This window comes from Zerene cesonia, chromosome 8 (assembly GCF_012273895.1).
Source record: "Zerene cesonia ecotype Mississippi chromosome 8, Zerene_cesonia_1.1, whole genome shotgun sequence".
NCBI classification, from domain to species: domain Eukaryota; kingdom Metazoa; phylum Arthropoda; class Insecta; order Lepidoptera; family Pieridae; genus Zerene; species Zerene cesonia.
The window spans coordinates 8,142,519-8,164,711 of NC_052109.1; the positions used below are offsets into that span (position 1 = coordinate 8,142,519).

The following is a 22,193-nucleotide window of genomic DNA, read 5'->3' on the forward strand; positions in this document are numbered from 1 at the left end:
GGCGAGGTGGTGCAGTTCCAGTACGGCAGCGACGGGCTGGACCCCAGCTGCATGGAGGGGCGCGACCGGCCCGCCGACCTGCCGCGCGTGCTCGCGCACGTGCGCGCGCTCTGCCCCGCCAGGTGACACGACAACGAGACCCCCCTTTAGCGGAGACCTAACCTAACCGCCTTCATATTGTCATAACTAGACTAAAATTCAATGGGACAGTAAGGGAGGTACCGGCGATCGAATATATATACATTAATTTAAGAAAAAATAAAAATACTAAAATTAATTTAAAACGTAAACTTAAGCATTTCTACTTGAACAATCTATAGTAATTGTATACGGATTTGGATAAAAATTTTAATGTATTGTTTTGGTACGTTTAAACTACTTACCTACTTAATTAGACAGTAATAACCGGAATTGTACTATTGTAAATTTATTTGTATACGCACATTACTTTAAACCTATGTGGTTTTTCCTTAGTTACTACACAACATTTAACTTGTTAATTTTTTTTTTGTTCTGATAATTAAATTAAAAATATAAAAAAATAAATAAGCAAAAATGTCTTATCGTATCACCCAGTCGATGGTTTTTAGGTAGCAAAACCGAAATAAAAGATAGTCAAATTGACAATTTTCTCCTATTTTGAAGTCGGTCGAAAATGGTCAACGACTCTAAACTCTAAAATAGAACGACGCCAATCGATTAAAAATCCTCTTAGTTTTCGAGGACCAAACCAAAAAAAAAAATCAATTGAATTGAAAACCTCCTTTTTTCTTTGAAGTTGGTTGATAATCCAAAAATGTATGATCCAATTGAAATTGGATATATAGCCTGAAGTATACAATATACATAATATATTTACATCAATATATACACATTACAGATATAGAAGTAACCCTTGAATGACATACGAGTAATATGTACTGAAATGATGAGTAACATCATTGTTGCTTTCCAGAGACGAAGAGCCCCTGGATGCAGACAGGATCATGGAAGCGGCCGAAGAAACCCTCGCTTTGGATGACTTCAAGACCTGCACCCAAGAGTTCAAAGCTGAGCTATTGTGAGTTTTATGTAATTCAATATTTTTCTGATTGATTGAATGAGGACTAATAGAATAAGGTTGGCTTTTATAAACGTATTGAAGCACATTTTTTTCATCGTTAAAAATTTACTTAACTGTTTTAGGTATAAGACCACTATTTTTCTACACTAATAATATTATTCACCATTAGAAAGCTGGAACTTCGCTGAGTGACATAGGCTATATATGTAATACGGGCGAAGCCGGGGCGAACAGCTAGTACCATATAAACTAAGACTTCAAATTGTCAAGGCTAAACCAAACTAGCTTTCATATGTAAAATTGGATTATCTAAATATCGGTTCACCCAGTCGAAGATCAGGGGTAATCAACGCAAACGGAAATATAGACGAATTGAGGATATCCTCTTTTTGAAGTTGATTAAAAATAATCCATTCCCACAGGTCATTCCTCAAAACGATATCGTGCAAAGTGCGCAACCTGCGCATGCGCTACGCGTCGTGCGGCGCGCTGGCGCTGCAGCTGGAGCGGCTCACGCTGCCGCAGCTCGTGCGCTTCCTGCGCGTCTGCCACGACAAGTACCAGCGCAGCGTCATCGAGCCCGGCACCGCCGTCGGCGCGCTCGCCGCGCAGGTGACGTGACGGGACGTGGCGTGGCGTGACGTGACGTGGTGTGACGTGACGTGGTGTGACGTGGCGTGGTGTGATGGGACGTGGTGTGACGTGACGTTGTGTGACGTGACGTTGTGTGACGTGACGTGACGTGGTGTGACGTGACGTTGTGTGACGTGACGTGACGTGGTGTGATGCGACAGGACGTGGTGCTATGTGACTTGACGTTACATCAATATATATGTAAAATTCTCGTGTCACAATGTTAGTTCCGCCTCCTAAACAGCTATATCGATTCTCATCGAATGTTGTATGCATATTGGGCAGATCTACGAATCGCCTAACGTCTGTTTTTCATACCCCTAAAAGATAAGAATAAGGCACACCAGCGTTTACCGGGTCACTTAGTGATTCTATAAAAATGCCCCACAATAACACACGTAATGAAATGTTAAGTTATTTGATTGTAAAAAATGCTATGCAATGAGAAAAAGGAACATACAGTGACGAATCATAACGAATTAGAAATAGTTTTGTCACGGTATACGTTACGAATATTGTTGTTTATGCATTTCTATCGGTCTATCCATGTTTTGTACATTCATATTAAAAAAAAAAATTCCGCCCCACTAGGTAGTAAACTCATTTTCCGTCAATATGATTTACTAGCCCCGCGTAAGTCCATATCCCGTATTGCCTATATGTTGTTCCAGTTATCCAGCTGTCTACGTACCAAATTTCATTGCAATCGGTTCAGTAGGTTTTGCGTGAAAGAGCATCAAACACAACCACATCCTTACAAACTTTCGCAATTATAACATTAGTGGGAATAGTAGGAAAGTAGGATTAGTAGGATAGGATAGGATTCAATATCATTTATACTCCCCACAGAGTATCGGCGAGCCCGGCACCCAAATGACCCTGAAGACGTTCCATTTCGCTGGCGTGGCCTCCATGAACATAACCCAGGGTGTGCCCCGGGTGAAGGAGATCATCAACGCGAGCAAGAACATATCGACGCCGATCATCACCGCGGAGCTGACGCAGCCGCACGACCAGGAGTTCGCGAGGAGGGTCAAGGGGCGGGTGGAGAAGACTACGCTGGGAGAGGTAAAGATCTGTCTAGAATTCGATATGGACTATTAGTAATCATCATTCCTAGTAGTTTTGACTTTAGTGCTGACTATGGTCCTGCATGCATTTTTTTTTTATGTCACAGTCGGCAATGGAGCTGGTGGGTCGCCTGATGGTAAACGCTACCATCGCCCATGAACATTTGTAGAGGCATAAGGTCCATTACAGACCTTACGCCTCCACAAATGGATTGCCGACTTTTTGGGAAGGGTTTAAGAAAGGATTGGCAAGAGGAATAAAGGAAAGGACTGGGAAGGGAAGGAAAATGATATGGGCCTATATATTATATATTACTTTATCAGGATATTTTCCAGGATTTCTTGTTTTTATTCTTTATTCGATGGCTTAAAATATGTGGTATTTTTATACCTATTTGTACTCATTTGTATCTTTTCGATATTCCACTATCCATGTCTCAAATGTTACTAGATAACTACATACATAGAAGAGGTCTACTTGCCCACGAGTTGCTTCCTCCTGATACGGCTGGATGCGGAGCGAATCAGATTACTCTGCTTGGAAGTGAACGTGCACTCTATTGTTTATTCGTGAGTATCTATTATACAGGGTGACCGTAGTAGGAGGCCATCGGCGGGACATCCTAGATTATTTTATTTACCACTAGCTTTTGCCCGTGGCTTCGCACGCGCTAAATCAACAAAAAAAAACCCATCCAAATCCGTCGCGTAGTTTTTAAGATTTAAGCATACATAGGAACATACGGACAGAAAAAGCGACGTTGTTTTATATATGTATGCAGTGAATTTTTGTAGTTTTTTTTTGCAATGAATGTTACAGTTAAATTATGCAAAACATGCATATAATATTAGTTTTACAAGAAATATATTAAAATTACACTAAGCATATTTTGTAAGCTGTTACCCGCCGCGTCACTCGCGTGTTACCATTTTATATAGATACGATAATCTGTTTTTGCTTGAAAGAGTAATAAACAATCATAAATCCATACTTATCCATACTTATTAATGCATTAGTATTAGCTGATTTTCGGTATCCCATATTTCACGGAACCAAAAAAAGAAATAAAAATGTTGGTATGTACAGGATATGCACGTCCAAACTGAAAATAAAACCGAGCAACATAGAGGCAGTGTCGGAGTGGGCGATCAAGGTGTACGCGGAGGGCGGCAAGCACGGCGGCTGGCTCAACGTGGCGCTGCAGCAGCTCGCGCGCCAGCTGCCCGCCGTCGCCGTCAAGGGGCTGCCCAAGGTGTCCAGGGCGGTCATAGCCTGCGAAGATTCCGGACCACAACCTAGGTATATTGAAGCATTGTCTCCCCCCCCCTCTTCCTCCTCCTTTTAGTTAGTAACCTTGCAGTAACCCCCGTTAATAGCCCAGGTTTTAAATTCATAGAAATATAAAGCTATATCGATTTCGCGACAGTTTTTATTCCAAACGATCCAATAATATAAACAGGACTTCATTTCTGATGACATATGAGTTCTAATAATGCTATCTTCATCGCTAATTGTGTTTCTACAGTAGATATTATGATAATCTAGTACTTTAAAACTTCGTTCTGCCCCTAGATATAAGCTCTGCGTTGAAGGCGAGGGGCTGAGAGATGTGATAGCGACGTACGGCGTTGAAGGAACCAAGACCACTTCTAACAATATTCTGGAGGTAATATTTAACTTAACTTATAAATGTATTCTCTCACTATTAATTTAATAATGAATTTACTTATCAATATTTATTTTATTCATTCACTCATCAATTTCTTAATCATTCATATATTCTCTTCATTGAAATTTTCGAGATAATTTTGGGTCATGTCGGAAGTGTAAAGGGTCGAATGCGCTATACTATCCAGTTATAGTCTTTTTGGTTGTGTTCATTCGTAAGGGGGGGAGGGGAGTAAGCAGAAATGTAACGCGCGGCGTGCTCGCAGGTGTACCAGACGCTCGGCATCGAGGCGGCCGTGACGACGATCATCAGCGAGATCCAGGGCGTGATGGCCGGCCACGGCATGAGCGTGGACCGGCGCCACGTGGCGCTGCTCGCCGCGCAGATGTGCGCGCGCGGCGAGCTGCTCGGCATCACGCGCTACGGGCTCGCGCGCATGAAGGACTCCGTGCTCAACCTGGCCAGCGTGAGCGCGCACACGCACACAACCACGCAGACATAGACACGTACACAGACACGCACACAGACACGCACATACACACGCACACAACGTACCCCACTCACGCACGTACTAATTAGACTATAATTAGTTGGTTGGTTCGCGGCATGGTCGATAATTTTCAATAATGTTACATCTACTCATTCAGCACAAATGACACAAGAATTACGTAAATGTGTGTGAAGTCCCGTGTCCCCTACTGGGGTATGGGGCAGATGATATACATCTGTTTCACTGATCGATTTTCTTTAGGGACAAGTAGGTGATCAGCCTTCTGTGTCCTGTCAGACTGAGACATTTTTTTTTATTGCCCCCACCGGGAATCGAACCCAGGACCCCTCGGTTCTACGCTCACGCGTTTACCACTGTACCAAGGAGGCGGTCAAATTACCTTAACAAGAGGCAAAAGCTCACGATTTAATATCATACCCAAAAAGACTAATATTAATTTCTTAAATTGCAGTTCGAAAAAACGGCGGACCACTTGTTCGACGCGGCGTACTACGGCCAGCGGGACAACATCGAGGGTGTCTCCGAGTGCATCATCCTCGGAGTACCAGCGGCCATTGGAACTGGTCTTCTGCAGTTGCTGCATCAGCACCCGCACCAGAAACACCAGAATACAAATAAATTGTTGTTTGATGACCCGGAGTTGCATACTTCGATATGGGAGTGATCTAGTGTTTTGGAAATAAATTATTTTGTTAAATCTTTCTTTTATTTATTCTATGTTCATATTCTTAAGAAAAAGTGCGCTTGGGCAATGTCATCAAAACTAGTTTCTAAAAATATGAAATCAACTGTATGTGATGCCTTAGGAATGGGATAAACATGGAATGGGATGGGATATTTAAAAAATGAGACACGTAAAATTTTATCAATTATTTATTCTAAATAAATACACTAAGCACTACGTAACACTTTACCAACACTAAATGCGAGCACTTAACATAAATTTCTTGACGTCTTTTTACACATAATAAAAAAAAATACTATATTTTTCACGCGGCCATAGCTTTTTCTAAATCAGCCTTATGTTCATATAACCTGGTCCATCGCTCGCTCACCTTCCAGAACCACTGCGCCAACTCGTAATCTTGCGCCTTCTCGGAAAATTCCGCTGGTTTCATATCACTGCAATGGAAATAATAATATAAAATTCATAACTTGACATTTTTTTAAGATAAGATTACGCAATTTTTTATAGTATTTATTGGTTTTAACCAAAAAAAAAAACTGCCTCTAAATTGGCTGAACTTGACCAAATTCAAATGGGACTACATGATAAGTTGTTTTTGATTGTAATAGAATCACCAATATCGTTCAACCAGTAAAAAGTTATAAAACCCAAAAAAAATTAGTCACTAACTTCTAATAAAAAGTTATTATGTATTAATATCTTACAAGGCCACTAGATGGAATTATTCTCCAAGAATTCATTTTGGGCCAGCTCGCACCGGGGAAGTACCACACCACTGTGTTTCCTTCGTGATCCTTTACCCTTGCCAGTAATTCCTTCTTTCGAGTCGTGAATCCTTTTCTCATCCCGTACTAATGAGTACGTCCCGTATTTTTAATGAAAAGCAGGCAGCGCATTCGCAGACTACCTCTGCATTGCGTAATTTGTACTTCGACTAGCATATTGAACTAGCGAACTTGACTCACACAAAATAGTCCCCCTTGCACTTCTGCAGCGCCGGTTCCAGTGCAGCGTGGAGTATGGTCTGCGCAGCGACCCTGGGCTTCTTCATGACCGGCCAGAACAGCGGGTACACCACGAAGCGGGTCATGCTCTTGCGCATGGGCAGGTGCCGGGACAGCTCCGTGTCGGAGAACCCTGGGTCTACCGCTATTACGGCTATGTCGGTTTCTGTTGGTATCGCCAGGATTAAAGCGTTTTCAGACTAGTTCTTGTATGGAATTAATTAGAATTGTGATTGGAAGGTTGTATGGAGAACTGTTTTTTTATTTTATTTTGGGGTATTTTTTGTTTTTATGTTTCAGAAATAAATGATTGTTTTAGAAGTAAATATTGATTTATTTTACTGTTAACGTGGTAACAAGATATGGTGAATTACCAATGTGAATTGACTATAATAAAAAGGTCAGTTATTTAAAAGAGAGTTATATTTTTTTTCATAATTCTTTTTTTTTTAAAGCTAGTACCTCAAGTAATAGTGGTCAAGGTAACAGAAAAGCTATGTTCATTTCATAAAGATTAAACCCCTAAAATTCTGAAAAATTCTATTAGCATCAATTCAGAATACTTTATTACAAAATCAAAAGTCACCAACCCAAAAGCCTCCTCCCCAGCTCCCTGGCAAAGAGTGCGTTCGCCAGCTTGCTCTGGTTGTAGGCGGCTGCAGCATCATACTTCTTGGAGAAGTTCAGGTCTTGCTTGTTGATGTCGCCGCGAGTGTGCGCCACGCAAGTCACCACTATCACCCGGCTGGGGACTGATGCCTGGATGAGGAATTATATATTAAGCTATCTGTTCGCCCCGGCTACGCCCGTTGTACAATAATAGCCACTAGGGGATCACGTTCAGATAATGGTGAAGAACTTTATAAATCGGTTCAATATTTCCTGAGGTTAGCGCATTCAAACAAACACTTTAATATTATATTATTAGTACAGATTATAAAAGTAGCATAGGTTAAATGAGTTTGGTTTCGAAACTAAAAAAAAAAAACAATAAAATTTCTTTAGTGGATTTGAAAAATGATTTTTCTAGAAGGCGGGTCTTAATATAAACTGTGGGCTAAAATACTGATGTTAATTTTTAACATTAGATATCTTTCTGCAATAAGCAACAGTACAAATAATTATATGATAATTGTACTAAAAATACAAAGACAAGTTTATCATCTCAAGTCTAGAGCGTTTATCATCTGAACTCTATAAAATCTAAAAGAGTATGTTTATTTAAACTTGCAACAAAATTGAGTTTCTACTAATATCACCAGTTCATTTGCCCGCTGAAAAATCACACCTACCTTAAGTGTGTCCATGAGCAGCTGGGTGAGCAGAAAGTGCCCCATGTGGTTGACCCCCAGCTGGGTCTCGTAGCCGTCCCTCGTGACCCCCTGTGGGGGCTCCATCACCGCTGCGTTGTTCACCAGCACGTCAACACGTGGTTCTTCTGATTTGAACCTAGAGATTTTATGTTAAGTTTAGATTTTTAAGTTATTTAACTTCTATAGGAGGCCTGAGCCCATAATGGGTATAAATATATGATGAAATATATGATAGAGAAAAGTGAAGTCGCTTCCCGCATCTGTCCCTAGTATGTATGCCTTATAAAATATATACCTTTAAAACTACACAACGGATTTTGATGGTTTTTTTAAAAGATACAGTGATTCAAGAGAAAGATTTATATAATTGTATATTAAAATTGTATAATAAAATCTATGAAGCACTACGAATGAAACGCGTGCGAAGATGCGGACAAAAGTTAGTATGATGATAAGTTGAGATTTTTCTCAACCTCACAACTCATTTAACATTGCTTAATATGTAACTATTTATTCAGTTAGTAACGGATCGAATTTTAAGATTTCTTCCGACAATATGGGATGGAGCAATGAAAGCTTTAAAAACAAATAGACCCAGTTAACTTGTCCAATTCCAAGTTTGACTATGGCGATGAAACCGAATGACGTGAAACTCTAAGCCAGGACAATTAAAAAAAAAACCAGCTCACGTTTCCACAAACTTCCTGATAGACGCGTTGTCAGCGAGGTCGCACGGCCTGCAGTACACGTACTTGTTGCCCGTCTCCAGCACTATGCTCCTCCTTACTTCCTCGCACTTCGCCATGTCGCGGCACGCCATGAACACCTGCCATTCGTATTGGAGATTCGATATATCGTTCACGAAAGGGTGTAATCTGTAAGGCTATGAATAGTATGCCTGCGGCATCTTGGGCGTGCATCATATTATCCATCTATCTTGTGGCATTCTTAAAATTGGGCTATTGGGACATGCTGCAGCGTGTTTTATGCCGAAGCAATAGTTTCCCTACTAATATTATACATGCGAAACTAACTTGGTCTGTTCATCACATCTGAATCAGTGATCGATTGATTTGAATGAAATTTGGTACAAAGTTGTTATGTGACCAGAGAAAACGCATAGGAGAATTTATATCCGCAAAATACCGCGAAAACCTGAACAATGCAGGAAAACCCATGGAAGAGTCTCTGTTTAACTTAAGCGGGCGAAACCACGGACAAAAAGCTAGTAATTCATATAAAATTACCTATTTTATAGCGGAGAAATCTTGCATAGATACCGACAGCCCCCGTGGAAGAGGCGCTGAGTTATGTCGGTGTCCTACTGACTAAAACCCCCGTCGAGCCGCATTATTGAGGGGGCGATGTTCGCTCGTCTGATTTCGTCCGCCACCTAATAAAGTACCTACTACTTATTTATAGAAATCAAAAGGATCTTACCTTAGCACCGCGTTTAGCGAGTTCCCACGTGGTTTCCTTCCCGATGCCGCTCGTCGCCCCCGTGACGATTATCGTCTTACCTTCCGCAGACGCCTCTTTGATGTAAGGTTTTCCCCCATAGAAGTCTCTGTATTAAACATTTTTTTTTTTATAAAATGGGCGTTTCTTGAATTTGTAAATACTTATAAATAATAATCTAAATTAGTGTTTCGTCTATTTCAAAGTAAAATTTTAACTCATATTTAATGTCTACGTTAAAATTTTGATTTGTGGACTAGCATAGGTAGAGGTTTGTAATTCGCCTTTTTAAGTTACCTGAGAACTTTCAACAGGGGGAACCAATTTTGATAACTATATTTTTATTTTAAAGCTGATGGTCTAGTTCTTACACTTTGAAGACAGTATAAAATCTACATTTTAAGTATTTAACTGAGGAATATACTAACTTGAATAAGCTAATAAAGCCAGCTCCGGCTGCAACTCCAGTTATAATCGTCACTGGCAAGTTGGGCGTCCACATCCTGGAAGAGTAAGAATGCTAGAGATGACCGATTGTAATTTATGTATGTTTGTTTGATATTTGAAAACATAATAGCCGAAAAGAACTGCAGCTTAAATGTTACATTGCTTTAAAGTTTGTTGTTTTTCAACTTACCCAAGTTATGTTTAACCTTCAGAATTATGGTCCGTGTTAACTTCGTGAATAAAAGCAGATACTCATTTGACCCATTCATAAAATGATAGATCCAAAATTTTACATTTTGAGAATTTTCAGTTCTCTTATAAAATTAATAGGACACGTCCGTGTTTTTGTATACACTTTTTATTATAGTCATATAAATAATTAATTAGTTGATCTACATGAACAATAAGAACTTTTGATATTTATGTTAATTATGAAAGGATTATCCTTTCCCACCCTCAATTCTGGAGTATCACGAAGATGATGTACTTATAAAAGACTAGCTGCGCCCCGCGGTCTCACCCACGTATGTCCGTATCCCGTAGGAATATCGGGATAAAAACTTACCTATATGTAATTCCAGTTGTTCAGCTGTCTACGTACCAAATTTCATTTCAATCGGTTCAAAGTTTTTGCGTGAAAGAGCAACAAACACACACACATCCTTACAAACTTTCGCATTTATATTAGTGATGGGTAGGAAATTCAATTAAAATAAAATACTTCATATAATTTTCAATATTTATATTTCCGTTTTATGTTTACATTTTCATTATGTAAAGTTTGTGATCTTACATTTACAGTGCTAGAGCATTTGAGCCCATTGAATTCCGTTCAAGAAATATGTGAAAATACAATTATTGCTCGCTCTGTATTGTCTCATACATGCTACGCAAAATAAGCAAAATTATCATTGTTGTAGTACAAATTATTTATACAATAAAATGAATATATTTAAAAGTGACAACAAAATAAAATCCGATTCTGTAGCCTTTCAATTATGCAGGAAATATGTATTACATATAAAAAAATATAGACATATTTTTTATTTTTGTTTATTTTTTTGTAATGTTACATATTTCCTCGTTTGTTTATTTCAGTTCTTTTATTCATCCATCATATTAAATAAAAAATATCAACTTTTACTAGTCACTAGCATTATATGTAAGAAATGAAATAAGTTTAATAACCTAACAAAACTTCAACTTAAAAAGCAAAATTCTACATTTCAAACAGCTTTAATAGAATTCTATATTTGAATAATATGTGTTTTGTACATATAATTATTCAAATAGATTTCACCGAATTTTTATTTTCCGAAATTTTCCATATGCCTCGCCAATAAATATTCGATTATAATTTATAACCAGTAAATTATATAGTCGTGCCGATACAAGCGATTGCCGTTGTGCGAAAGAGATGGCATGCATTCGCTATTTTAAAATCAATTATTTATTGGCGCGGATTTACACAGATTATGATAAATCTCACACGAAATGAATTCTCATACTGTAAATGCACATAAATACATAATATCCATTGTAAATGCAATCTGGTATTTAGGTCCAATTAATTACAATAAATACATACAAGTATAAATAAATCGTTTAATATCACAAGTGCCTCGCTAAAATTTGTGCACAAAATATTTTACAAGTTAAACATACATCTGTGGATAGATGACGGTTTATCAGGATGCGGAATTTTTTTTACAATACTTCAGGTCCGGTTCCAGCACTTTTTGATTATGTCCTCGATAGCCTATTTGAGACTTTTTGAAGCATATAGTGGTATAAATACATTATTTGTTATCTTTACTGAGGTTTATCAGATGATGTAAAGAAGCTGCGAAACTTGCCCTTAGTTACCTACTACTAGCCGTTAGTTTACCTTCTTTATTGGATTGATTATAAGGCTATATTTTTATTGCATCTCAAATTTACATATTGTCATTTTATTATATTAGTGTTTCGCGAAGCGTCTAATCCCAATGCATGAAAAATAGTTTCAAAAGACAAATAATACATCTTTAATAGTATGGTTGAGAGCTTTTATCACATCTGGGCCTCAGTCCACAATAGAGTTCCCAATTATAAAGTTAATTAGCGAAAGCATTTTAACCAGCAAAATCTCACACACATTAAATTTGCAATTTGAGAACCTTACTAGGAACATGAAACCTTCTTCAGAAAGTGTTAGGTTGCAGATAGACTGTTACATTGTGAATTAACATATTAAACATTTCAATTAATGTGGGTTTAGGCCCCACCACCATAAGAATCTCATTACTTACTAAGTTAAAATTTCGTTGGATATCATTATCCTTAGTAAAATTTAAAAGAAGTTACATAATTGCTCCCTTAGGTTAAGATCTACAAGGTTGGTTCTAGTGTCTAAATACTGATCATAAAAATGCAATTATTGCATTAATGGCTGAAATAATGATGAGGTACCTTTAATCAGTACAACTTATTCAAATATTTCAATTTTTGTGACAGAATCTTTACAGACTGTGAATTAACTAGAATAAAAACACAAAACATAAATGGTAATAGTCAAATAAAAATTTTCTTCAGTCTTATAAGACAATAAATTCTATTATTATTGATGAATGGAATAAATTAAAACAGAGGTAAAGACAATTGCTATAATTGCATTTTTAATACTCAGCTTTGTACAGTGTAAACTTTCTAATGCCTATACCTTACTCATTAAAAAATAGCATTTAAAATGGCGTTTAAAACCTATTTTTTAACATTATAGATTTAACCTTAATGCAAAATGGTGTTCTCAGTGTAGTTAGGTACAGCTTAATTATCATTAAATCTAGATATATTATAGGTAATGAACCAAGACACTTTTTCTTAACATTTGTAATGTAACTGATATTGAGATTGAGTTCTAGAACAAATTTATTGTTACCATGTCTATGAATTAATTATTTTTTATAAGTTTAAAAATTGTATTCTACATAAACATATCTAGAATTAAAATATTTTATACATTATGCATTAAAACTGTGCATTATAAAAGGATGAGTGACCTAGATTATTAATTAAGACCTAATAAAGCGTAGGTTATTATTGTATTATAGATATTTAGCTCTGTTTTGATATATTAATTATAAGCATAAAAACTTGTGATCTCACAGTACAACAACAGTACACAATATGATATCTGATTGAAGAAAATAATCTGAAACTATTATTATGAGTTATAAAATAAATACTTTTCAAAAAAGTTTAGTTTTTTACGTGGAATAAAATATTGGGACTCTCAATGTTATATGATACATAATGATAGTCTAGCAGATCTTAATGCGTTCTAAACGCAAGGTTAATGCTAAGCTAAGCGTAAAATAGATATGGTTTTTTGACTAGTTCTAACACAGTGGATTTCTTTACAGAGATTAACTAGGTTTTTCTGTTAGGTTTGTTGTGCTTTTTGACTTGGTGGGCTCTTGGGAAGGCAAAGGCCTAGCTATGCCCACACGAACAGTCCCTCTCGGTGCTCCTTTCAAGGCTTGCACGGCTTGGTCCAATGTTGCATTTTTAATACTCACACCGTTAACAGACATCACTCTGTCTCCTGGCGATATTTCACCATTTTTCTCGGCTACACCACCAGGTACAAGGCTTCTTACAACTATCACAGTACCATTTGGATCGGTGGGGTCTTGGTAATCCAGGATAGAAAAGCCTAGGCCCTGATCACCTTTCAAAAGTTCTATTATATCTTCTTTACTCTGCCACATGGCCAGTCCAGATACGCACTCCAGGGATTTGGACTTCTTGGACAATCCTGATTGATTGGTCAATGTTGCAGTACTAGAAGTGTTAATGGAGGTATCTGATTGTGCTTTCACAAGGGTAGTTAGGTTATTTAAACTTCCAGAAATGATCTTTCTTGCTTCAAAGCCTTCTCTATCTTGTGCCAAGTTGATTACTGGCCTTGGTCCACTGTCTACGTTGCTCCGAGCGCAAACCAAACGCACGCGATTTGGTAATTGTTTCAATATATTGACAACTTCAGTGTGAGTGAGACCATGTAACCTGTATTCATTTACTTCTAATAACTCATCACCAGCAAGAAAGGTGCCTTGTTGTCCGACTGGGCCCTCTGGAAGTACAGAACGGATGTAGTGATGAGGACGAACTTCTAGACCGCCTTCCACATCCACTGTTCCTTCTAAGCTGATACCCAAACCGGAAAGCTTGTTGACATCAGCTATTAGAATCTCCTTTTCAGGACCAATTTCTGCTTCCCACCGTTTCTTTATCTCTTCAGTGTCTACACTAAGTATTTCATCAAGGCGTTTATCCAACTCTTCCTGTGTGGGCTCTTTGTCTTCACCAACTTCTAAAACACTAGAGTCTATTGTTGTATTTGATTCGGGTTCTGGTTCGATTTCTGTTACACTGTTTTCAGCTTGTGAAGGCACTGGGAACCATGTAAGGGTTGTAGCTGAGGGTGTAGGGGACGCAGGGCGCTCCTCATTGAATATTGCCAACTGAAGATGCTCAAACTTTGGACCTCTCAAGTACCTCTCTAAAACAAGATGTACAGATATCCCTGTATTCCTTAATATCTCCACAGACTGAGGATTGCTCTTATCAGTTAATGATATACCATCAACTTCAATTATTCTATCATTAATTTTAATTTTACCACTTTGTTCTGCACTGCTTCCTTCTATAATACTTTTAACAAATATGCCAGACAACTCTTCTTTTTCACAAACATATCCCGCTACAGTGATACCCAGACCGTACACATTTTTATTTAAATCTACATGAACAGTTTCCACTTCAGGTAACACTGGAAGCTCCACTGGCTCTGTGATTGTGATTGCTGGTGACACTGCATCAATTATGATTGGATGGTCTGCTATTTGCTGTGGATTCTCACTAATAATACTGACTGCGGCTATAACATTCTCAACATCACCATTTTGCCCGTTTAAGTATTCACCATAGCATTGCGATAAATCGTACACTGCACTGTATCCCGTTTCAATTAAATGACGATCCAAGAGCTCTGGATCAGCGAGTAGTTTCGTTGGGACGAGCGCGGTTCCTGGAATCGGAGCTCGCAGAGCGGTGGCTGGGTCGGCAGGTCGCGCGACCAATAAGCGTACCGTGGGCCCAGCCTGGCGAAGTACAGCAGCCACTTGTTCAGATGTGAAGCCTCTTAAGTTCACAGAACCCACTTGTAATACATGATCGCCGCTCTGAAGCCGACCATCCTTGTCAGCAATCCCGCCGGGTAGCACGTATTTTATTACGACACCGGTGCTCCGGCCACCCACTAAGTTGAAGCCGAGACCGTTGCCGTCATTCGTTAACTCAACCACTTCAACCTGCGCCCACTCCGTACTCAGAACCATCGTCTTCTTGACCATCGGGAACCTTTCGCTGTTACGTTATGCAAACGACTAGGTTATAACTGTCCGTCACCCTCATCGTTAATATTAGGAATCTATAACTGATTTTTAATATTCAAATTGTTAGAAAATACGTTAACGCGCGCTAGATAACTGCCGATTTATTACTACATTAAATAAAAAAATGACATTAACATACTTGCTGAATCGGAGACAGCGAGAATGTGGCCAGCTCCCAGCAGATGAACACACTAAATAATTGAAATTTTTAAATGGCAAGAACTTTAACAATTATTACTGTTGTCATCAGGTTTAAGTGAAAATCATTGATTTATTGTTCATTATAAACGACGAATGAAAATAAATACAAAATAATGGAACCCAGTCATTATTTTCTATGTTATAGAGACCTGAGAATTGAATGAATGAAAATTCAAATTTTTAAAGGCATACCGCCAAAATAGAACCATAGACTAAAAAATATTTTTTTAAATCGCAAGACGTAAATACTAATGTAAGTTGTGAACATGTAATTATATATCTCCATGGATATTTTATAATCTATATTGTTAAAAGGCAAATATGAAATCATACTAGTGTAATAGTAACGTAATAGATGTCGTTATGTAAAATCGTACGTTTTTGAATACTTTCATTTATTATGTGTTATTTTCCATAGATGTCTCTGTAAATTATCAATATTGAATATCTAGTCTAATATAATAGAGACATCTTTTGTATATTTGTATATTTGTAACGTTTTAAAACAGCTGCTGGATTAGTTTTAAAATTCTTTCACTAGTAAAAATGGACGGACCGCCAGTCTTTACAATCTCACAGTGATTATATATTTATATTGTATAGTATTTTTTATCTGTGCCTATTACTACCTGTTAGCGAAAGGTCATTCACTCACTCATCACGAAATCTCCCAAACCGCTGAATGTATAAAGTTGAAATTTGTGTAACAAACTTAATTTTTAATTTTTGTGTAACAAACTTCACTTAATAATTATTATTTAGACCGATCAGTTGGCTCATTAATCTACATAGTAGGTACTCATATACTTCCCTGTAACTACATACTTTGCCAAGACAATAGACCAATAGACAACTGATTATTATTATTATGGTCAACTAAAGGTCCCTAACGATGATCAGCAACGCATCAGATTCTTATAATTTGGCTTCTAAAGCAAAATCCAAAATACAGTTTTTATAGAATTTTTTTAAATTATTTTCAATATAAGTAATTGTTTATTTAGTGTACTCTTGGTCTCTGCTGCCGAATTTCGAGTAGAAAAGCATTGTATCTATACTTAAACCTAATTTTATTGAAATCATCCAGTTGTTCACGTTCACAGTTCACGCGAACCAAGTCCAGGCAACAGCTAGTGTATCATATAATCATAAGTAGATAGAGATACTGAGATACTATAGAAACAGATCTAAAGAACAGATAATATAATACTATGCAAATGGTTTTTTGCATTTACGCAAACCTATGCCTATAACACGCTTTTATAAGCTCAACCTGTATGTGTGTTACTGATTTTTGAAACTCGATTGACCCATTTTAAAAGGATAGACTTCTTTCAAACTGATTTTTTAGTTTGTGTTTAAACGCTTACCAAAGATGTACCAAAATTACTACTAATAAAATTCGAAACGTGGAGAAAATAGATTAATGATAATCAAAGGAAAACAGCATCGTAATTACGGCTTCTAGGACTTTATTTACGGATATGCTTATTTCTTTACTTACGTATAGATTTTCTTTATGTACTAAGTTGATAGGCTTTTGTTTCCTGCCAGATCGTGAATTTTATTGGTATTTGTCTTCACCAGAGATCTAACCTTTCGCGTATTCCTCGTCTTCCCTTTTTCCTCGATAAAGTTATGCATAAACTCCAGGTACTTATGAATCGCCGAGGGGATCGTGGACGTATATTAACCAGCTCCCGTTACCCCTACATGAAAGTGGCTCGTCGGAATACAGTGGGGTTTTAGTCGGTAAGAATTCGACATAATCCACGGCTCCTTTTCCCCGGGGGCCGTGGGTATCTATGTAAGATTTCCCCACTATAAAAAAAGGTACTTATGTATAGGTATAGCGAGGGAGTGGTTCAACCAATGAATATAGGTTGATAAGAATTACTTAAAAGTTATTACTATGTAAATATTGGAATTTCAATGTTTTGTTATTGCTCTTACTTCATTTCACTATTGGCTGAGACAAATTTTATTGATTTCGGACGATAAGGTCTGATGAGGGAAGCCATATATTGATTATTGAATGGAAATTCCTCAAGGAAGTGGGACAAGATATATGACGAAAAATAAAACAACTCGATTTATTTAGAAATGTTTTTAATTTAATATAAGCATCAATTACATCGTTTTTACTTAAATTTTATGTGATTTTTATGAAAAATTCGTGTTTGAAGACCTTTCTTAGTTCTTCATTAGAGGTAAGTGTTTATAGATTCATGTAAAGAAGTTACAGATGTTGAATCCTACTATCCTACTTATATTATAAATGCGAAATTTTGTGAGGATGTGTGTGTGCTTGTTACTATTTCACGCAAAAACTACTGAACCGTTTGCAATGAAATTTGGTACGTAGACATCTGCACAACTGGAATAACATATAGGCAACTTTTGATCCCCATATTCCTACGGGATGCGGACTTACGCGGGTGAAACCGCGGGGCGCAGCTAGTACCTACTTTATAGTATCGACGATCGTGAGTGACTCTTTAATGGTTTGCCCTAAATAGATTTAATTTAACGCTATTCAAATTGCTGGTTTCATTTAGTTTAGCTATAAAATAATCGCCTACTTTATCATATTACTAGCTGCGCCCCGCGGTTTCACCTATATGTTATTCCAGTTGTCCAGCTATCTACGTACCAAATTTCATTGCAATCGGTCCAGTAGTTTTTGCGTGAAAGAGCAACAAACACACACACACACATCCTTACAAACTTTTGCATTTATAATATTAGTAGGATTATAAAAGCGAAAATCTGTAAGTATGGATAGATGCGAAAACGGCTAATTGTTCTATCTGCATGAAATTAGGTATAGAAATAGATTATATATATATTATATATTATGTCTGGATTAGCACATAGGCTACGAGTGACGCCTTGAGCGGAGTTAAACTCATGGACTTTGTAGTAGTTTCTACTAGTACTATGTGACTTATTGTGATACTTATAGTTCAAGGGCAAGCAAATATCACAGAACAACATTTTTCGACACTTTACTATCTCGCGAATTAGATTAGATTACTTATAATCTAATAATTATTCATTTTTCCTCAAACTTAAAACAACATTTACTAGAAAATAATAAAACAAACACGGAGAGGACTGGTGTCTGCGATAGGTAGTAAGCCCATAGATTATACACTTATAAATTGGTAGTAAGCCTGTAGAGCAGATCACCAGTCTCACTCAGTTGAACCGCTTCAAGGCCGATAACTTTAAGTAGTGTATGGGTTATTACATACTTTATTAGTTTCACGTGTATGTTTGTATGTTAACCAGTCTTTAGGCGTAAATTTGACTCCCTTTAAACGGCCAGATTTCATTATTAAGCTTTGTAACGACGTTTGGACAATAAAAGAACACATCGTGGATTTGTTATTTTGTGCTGGGTATAAACAAAAATATGTATGAATATGATTATTAATTAATTATTTATGTAAAAATTGACAATTGTACGCCACATGGCAGATCACAGTAGAACTTTATATATTTATTTTATTTTATTTTAAACACTTTATTGTGCTGTCAACGCAGCAGAAACAAATACAACAGAACTTACGCTAAAACATACAGCACAGAAGGCGGCCTTATCACTTACAAGTGATCTCTTCCAGGCAACCAACTGAACAAGTGAAAAACAAAAATACTTAAAGGGAGGTAGGTAAAAAGTTAAACCAGTGAAACATATAAAGGATGATACTATAAATACACACACACAAATATAAGTAATATACCATGCAAAAGAATATTAACATACAATTTGAATTCAATATAATATATAATATAGACATATAATACTATAAATATATGATAAAATACATATATCAAAAAAAAATAATAATAAAAAATAAAAATAAATAAAATAAAATAAATAGATAAATGACTGAAACAAATATATATTACATACATATATATATATATATATATATATATATATTACATACTACTTACATAAAATTAAAATTATACAGAGTCAAACGCAAACGCTATATAATGTAATAATACCTTCCTTATAACCTGTGAATCACAATAAATCTTTTTGAATTTGAATTTGATTTTAATTTTACAAAATTATCTACAGATAATCGAGGGCCGATGACAATACACTAATTTGAAAAAAATATTTTAGTGCGGTTTTCAAAAAAAAAAAAACGTGTCTTCTTAGTTTTTTTTTAACTATTTAACAATCTTATGGCGAAAGTAACATGGATATATATCTACTTATCTGTCGCTGTAAGATTGATCGTCTACAGATCTAAGATTGATTGATTTACAATTAACGAGACGACATTTTTACAATTATATAGGAGAAATGTTGTAGGTAGTATTTATCTAATGGCTCCCGAGTGTAATTTGCTTCAACTTGATCCATCTTCATATCATCATCATCATCACACATAAATTAATCAACCTAAATTACAAAAACTCCATGCGTTTGTATATATCATATACCTACATTAGGTTATCATTAACATTAGATACCTCATCATTATCAGCCCATACATGTTCCCACAGCTGGGACACAGGGATCTTATGAGGGTTCCGGCCAAAATTCACCACGCTGGCCAAGTGCGGGTTGGCAGATCACACATGTCGTCGAACTTTTGATTCTTCGATTCGGTTCCTCGCAACATTTTCCTTCATAGTTTCGAGCCGTGGGGATGTTATCCACATGCGCAGATAAATTGAAACATTAAGTTATTTCTTGCCACTCGCCTGGTCTCTAACACCCGACATATAGATTCTAAATTCGAGGTCCTCACCACTGAGCCAGCAGTTACTAATATATAGTACATTAGTTACCTATATGAGATAAATTATGATAACATTAAAAATATTTCACAAATTGAAGGAATCCTTTATATTTACTGTATTATATTTATGTATCAATTTTATCTAATAAATGGATAGGCAACTACCGACTTACGCGTGAAAACAGATGTTTCATGAATAAGTACATATAACATTATTATAAAAAAGAAAATAATAATAAAAAAAAATTATTTATATTACTTTTTTTTACATGTAAGATTAGATTAAAGTTAGATGGATAGAAACTAACTCCATTCGTTAGTTGCTTACCTATTCATTAAAGTAGAAGGCATTTAATAAAATTAGTTCACTTAAAAAACATCAACCTTCCTGGCTATTTCTATATATAATATTATTCTATTTTTATCAAACACCGATAAAATATATGCAAGGACCTATAAATACAAAAAGTATGATATAATAATATCCCTAAATTTAATTCCATCATGAAGAACGACGATATAATGCAATTGAGCTTTCACTGGTAAGTAGGTATCTGACAGTAGTATGGTATTATATTATCTGTGCTGACCGGGTTACACAATGTATTCACAAAGGTTAATCACGCTTCGGATCTCGCCTGATGGTAAGCGACTACCACCACCTATAAATATTGGAGCAGGGCCACTGACGAAACTCTGACAGGGTTGGGACAGTAATTGTTAAAAATTTAACTTACAAAAACAGGCTTCCTAAAATTATAAAATGAATACTAATTGTACATACGTATTAACAGGTAAATAAAGGTGCATATAAAGGTAGGTGCGGGCACAATTTAGTACCTAATTGGTAAGAGACTAATCGTCCATTGGAGTATGGAATTTGGACATTTTATTATTATCAGCTGATTATAGCTCAGTAAATATATAATAAAAGTCACATATCAATGAATAAGTTACTGATGAATGACCGAAATGTTGTGGTTGTCTGGTAGAGATCACTTGTTAGTAACACGACCACCAAGAACTTGCACACTTTTCTATTCACTGTTTATATGCATGTTCTGTTATTGGATATAAGAAATGTATTATAATCCGTTTAATTAAGCACTTTCGGAATTGAAAACCCACATTTTCAGCAAAGTCTATGTTCTATACAAAAGCTTGATAAGACCTATTGTCGATAGTTCTTGAAGTTTTTAGTTATAATTATAATTAAGTTACAAAAATTTAGAGAGGTAGGTCGATATACATTCAGGTTATGTTCAGTGGGCCATGAACGTTAAAGATTTTGAATTCCAACAATAAAAAATATGACAATATACAACTAGGTATACCAGCAGAGTAAATTGTTACTAAGTTATTTAAGTAACTACTTATTGCAACGTTGCTACATAGGTACATAGGTAAGTAGGTGATATGAAAACACTTAACATTAGGTATTCAACTTCAACCTGGATATCGACTTTAAATGTAAGTGTCACAACTATAATGATTCATTATTAAGTTATGTCCGTGATAAAGCCCAAATACAAAAACAGTGAAAATTGAATATCGCTATACATTAAATACCTTATTCACAATTAATACAATGACCTATATTCCCTGCACGCCTATACAAAACTCGATTCGCATTGTCAGAAACCGAAATAGCAACCAAAGTTCACATGAAACACCGCAGATGATAATTAGCGGACGGGGCACCGCGAGCGGCAACCCCCACCACGGAACGCGCACTGCCGCGGCGGTCGGGCAGGCTGCCCGGGCCGCGCGCGCCGCCCAGCTGCGCGCCTCTCGGTCGGCCAATGGGCGCGCGCCATCCCCGCCAGAGGGCGGCGCCCGCCGCGCCAGGCGGGGCCCGCTGAGTGGCCGCGGCCCGCGCCAGGGGCTCCGGTGCCACTCTCGCCCCGAGAGCCACTAGAGGCTGA

The 22,193-nt window shown here is 36.9% G+C and overlaps 3 protein-coding genes across 4 annotated transcripts in view; 1 reads left to right on the plus strand and 2 right to left on the minus strand.

The window, feature by feature from the left end:
- The window catches only part of LOC119828528 (DNA-directed RNA polymerase III subunit RPC1), a 16,499-nt gene extending 10,855 nt beyond the window's left edge, over positions 1-5,644 (plus strand). The window contains exons 20-28 of the mRNA XM_038350708.1: positions 7-122; positions 956-1,060; positions 1,486-1,675; positions 2,546-2,764; positions 3,218-3,336; positions 3,854-4,066; positions 4,340-4,433; positions 4,702-4,902; positions 5,399-5,644. Of these exons, the coding sequence (XP_038206636.1) occupies positions 7-122; positions 956-1,060; positions 1,486-1,675; positions 2,546-2,764; positions 3,218-3,336; positions 3,854-4,066; positions 4,340-4,433; positions 4,702-4,902; positions 5,399-5,611 (1,470 nt within the window). The 3' untranslated portion in view covers positions 5,612-5,644. The remainder of the gene's footprint in view (positions 1-6; positions 123-955; positions 1,061-1,485; positions 1,676-2,545; positions 2,765-3,217; positions 3,337-3,853; positions 4,067-4,339; positions 4,434-4,701; positions 4,903-5,398) is intronic.
- A 163-nt stretch (positions 5,645-5,807) lies between these two features.
- LOC119828484 (retinol dehydrogenase 13-like) lies at positions 5,808-21,981 on the minus strand. 2 transcript variants are annotated; one of them, XM_038350647.1, is made up of 8 exons: positions 21,838-21,981; positions 9,839-9,913; positions 9,393-9,519; positions 8,642-8,778; positions 7,932-8,088; positions 7,230-7,398; positions 6,601-6,805; positions 5,808-6,069 (listed from the first exon to the last, which is right to left on the minus strand). In XM_038350647.1, exons 2-8 carry the CDS (start codon positions 9,910-9,912, stop codon positions 5,937-5,939), a joined length of 1,002 nt encoding a protein of 333 aa, XP_038206575.1. In that variant the 5' UTR covers position 9,913; positions 21,838-21,981; the 3' UTR covers positions 5,808-5,936. The 2 variants fall into 2 exon arrangements, with proteins under 2 accessions (XP_038206575.1, XP_038206574.1); XM_038350646.1 differs by lacking the exon at positions 21,838-21,981 and adding an exon at positions 15,438-15,507.
- Positions 10,600-15,429, minus strand: LOC119828483 (patj homolog). Its single transcript, XM_038350645.1, has one exon. It carries the CDS (start codon positions 15,254-15,256, stop codon positions 13,265-13,267), a length of 1,992 nt encoding a protein of 663 aa, XP_038206573.1. The 5' UTR covers positions 15,257-15,429; the 3' UTR covers positions 10,600-13,264.
- Positions 21,982-22,193: the final 212 nt, after the last annotated feature.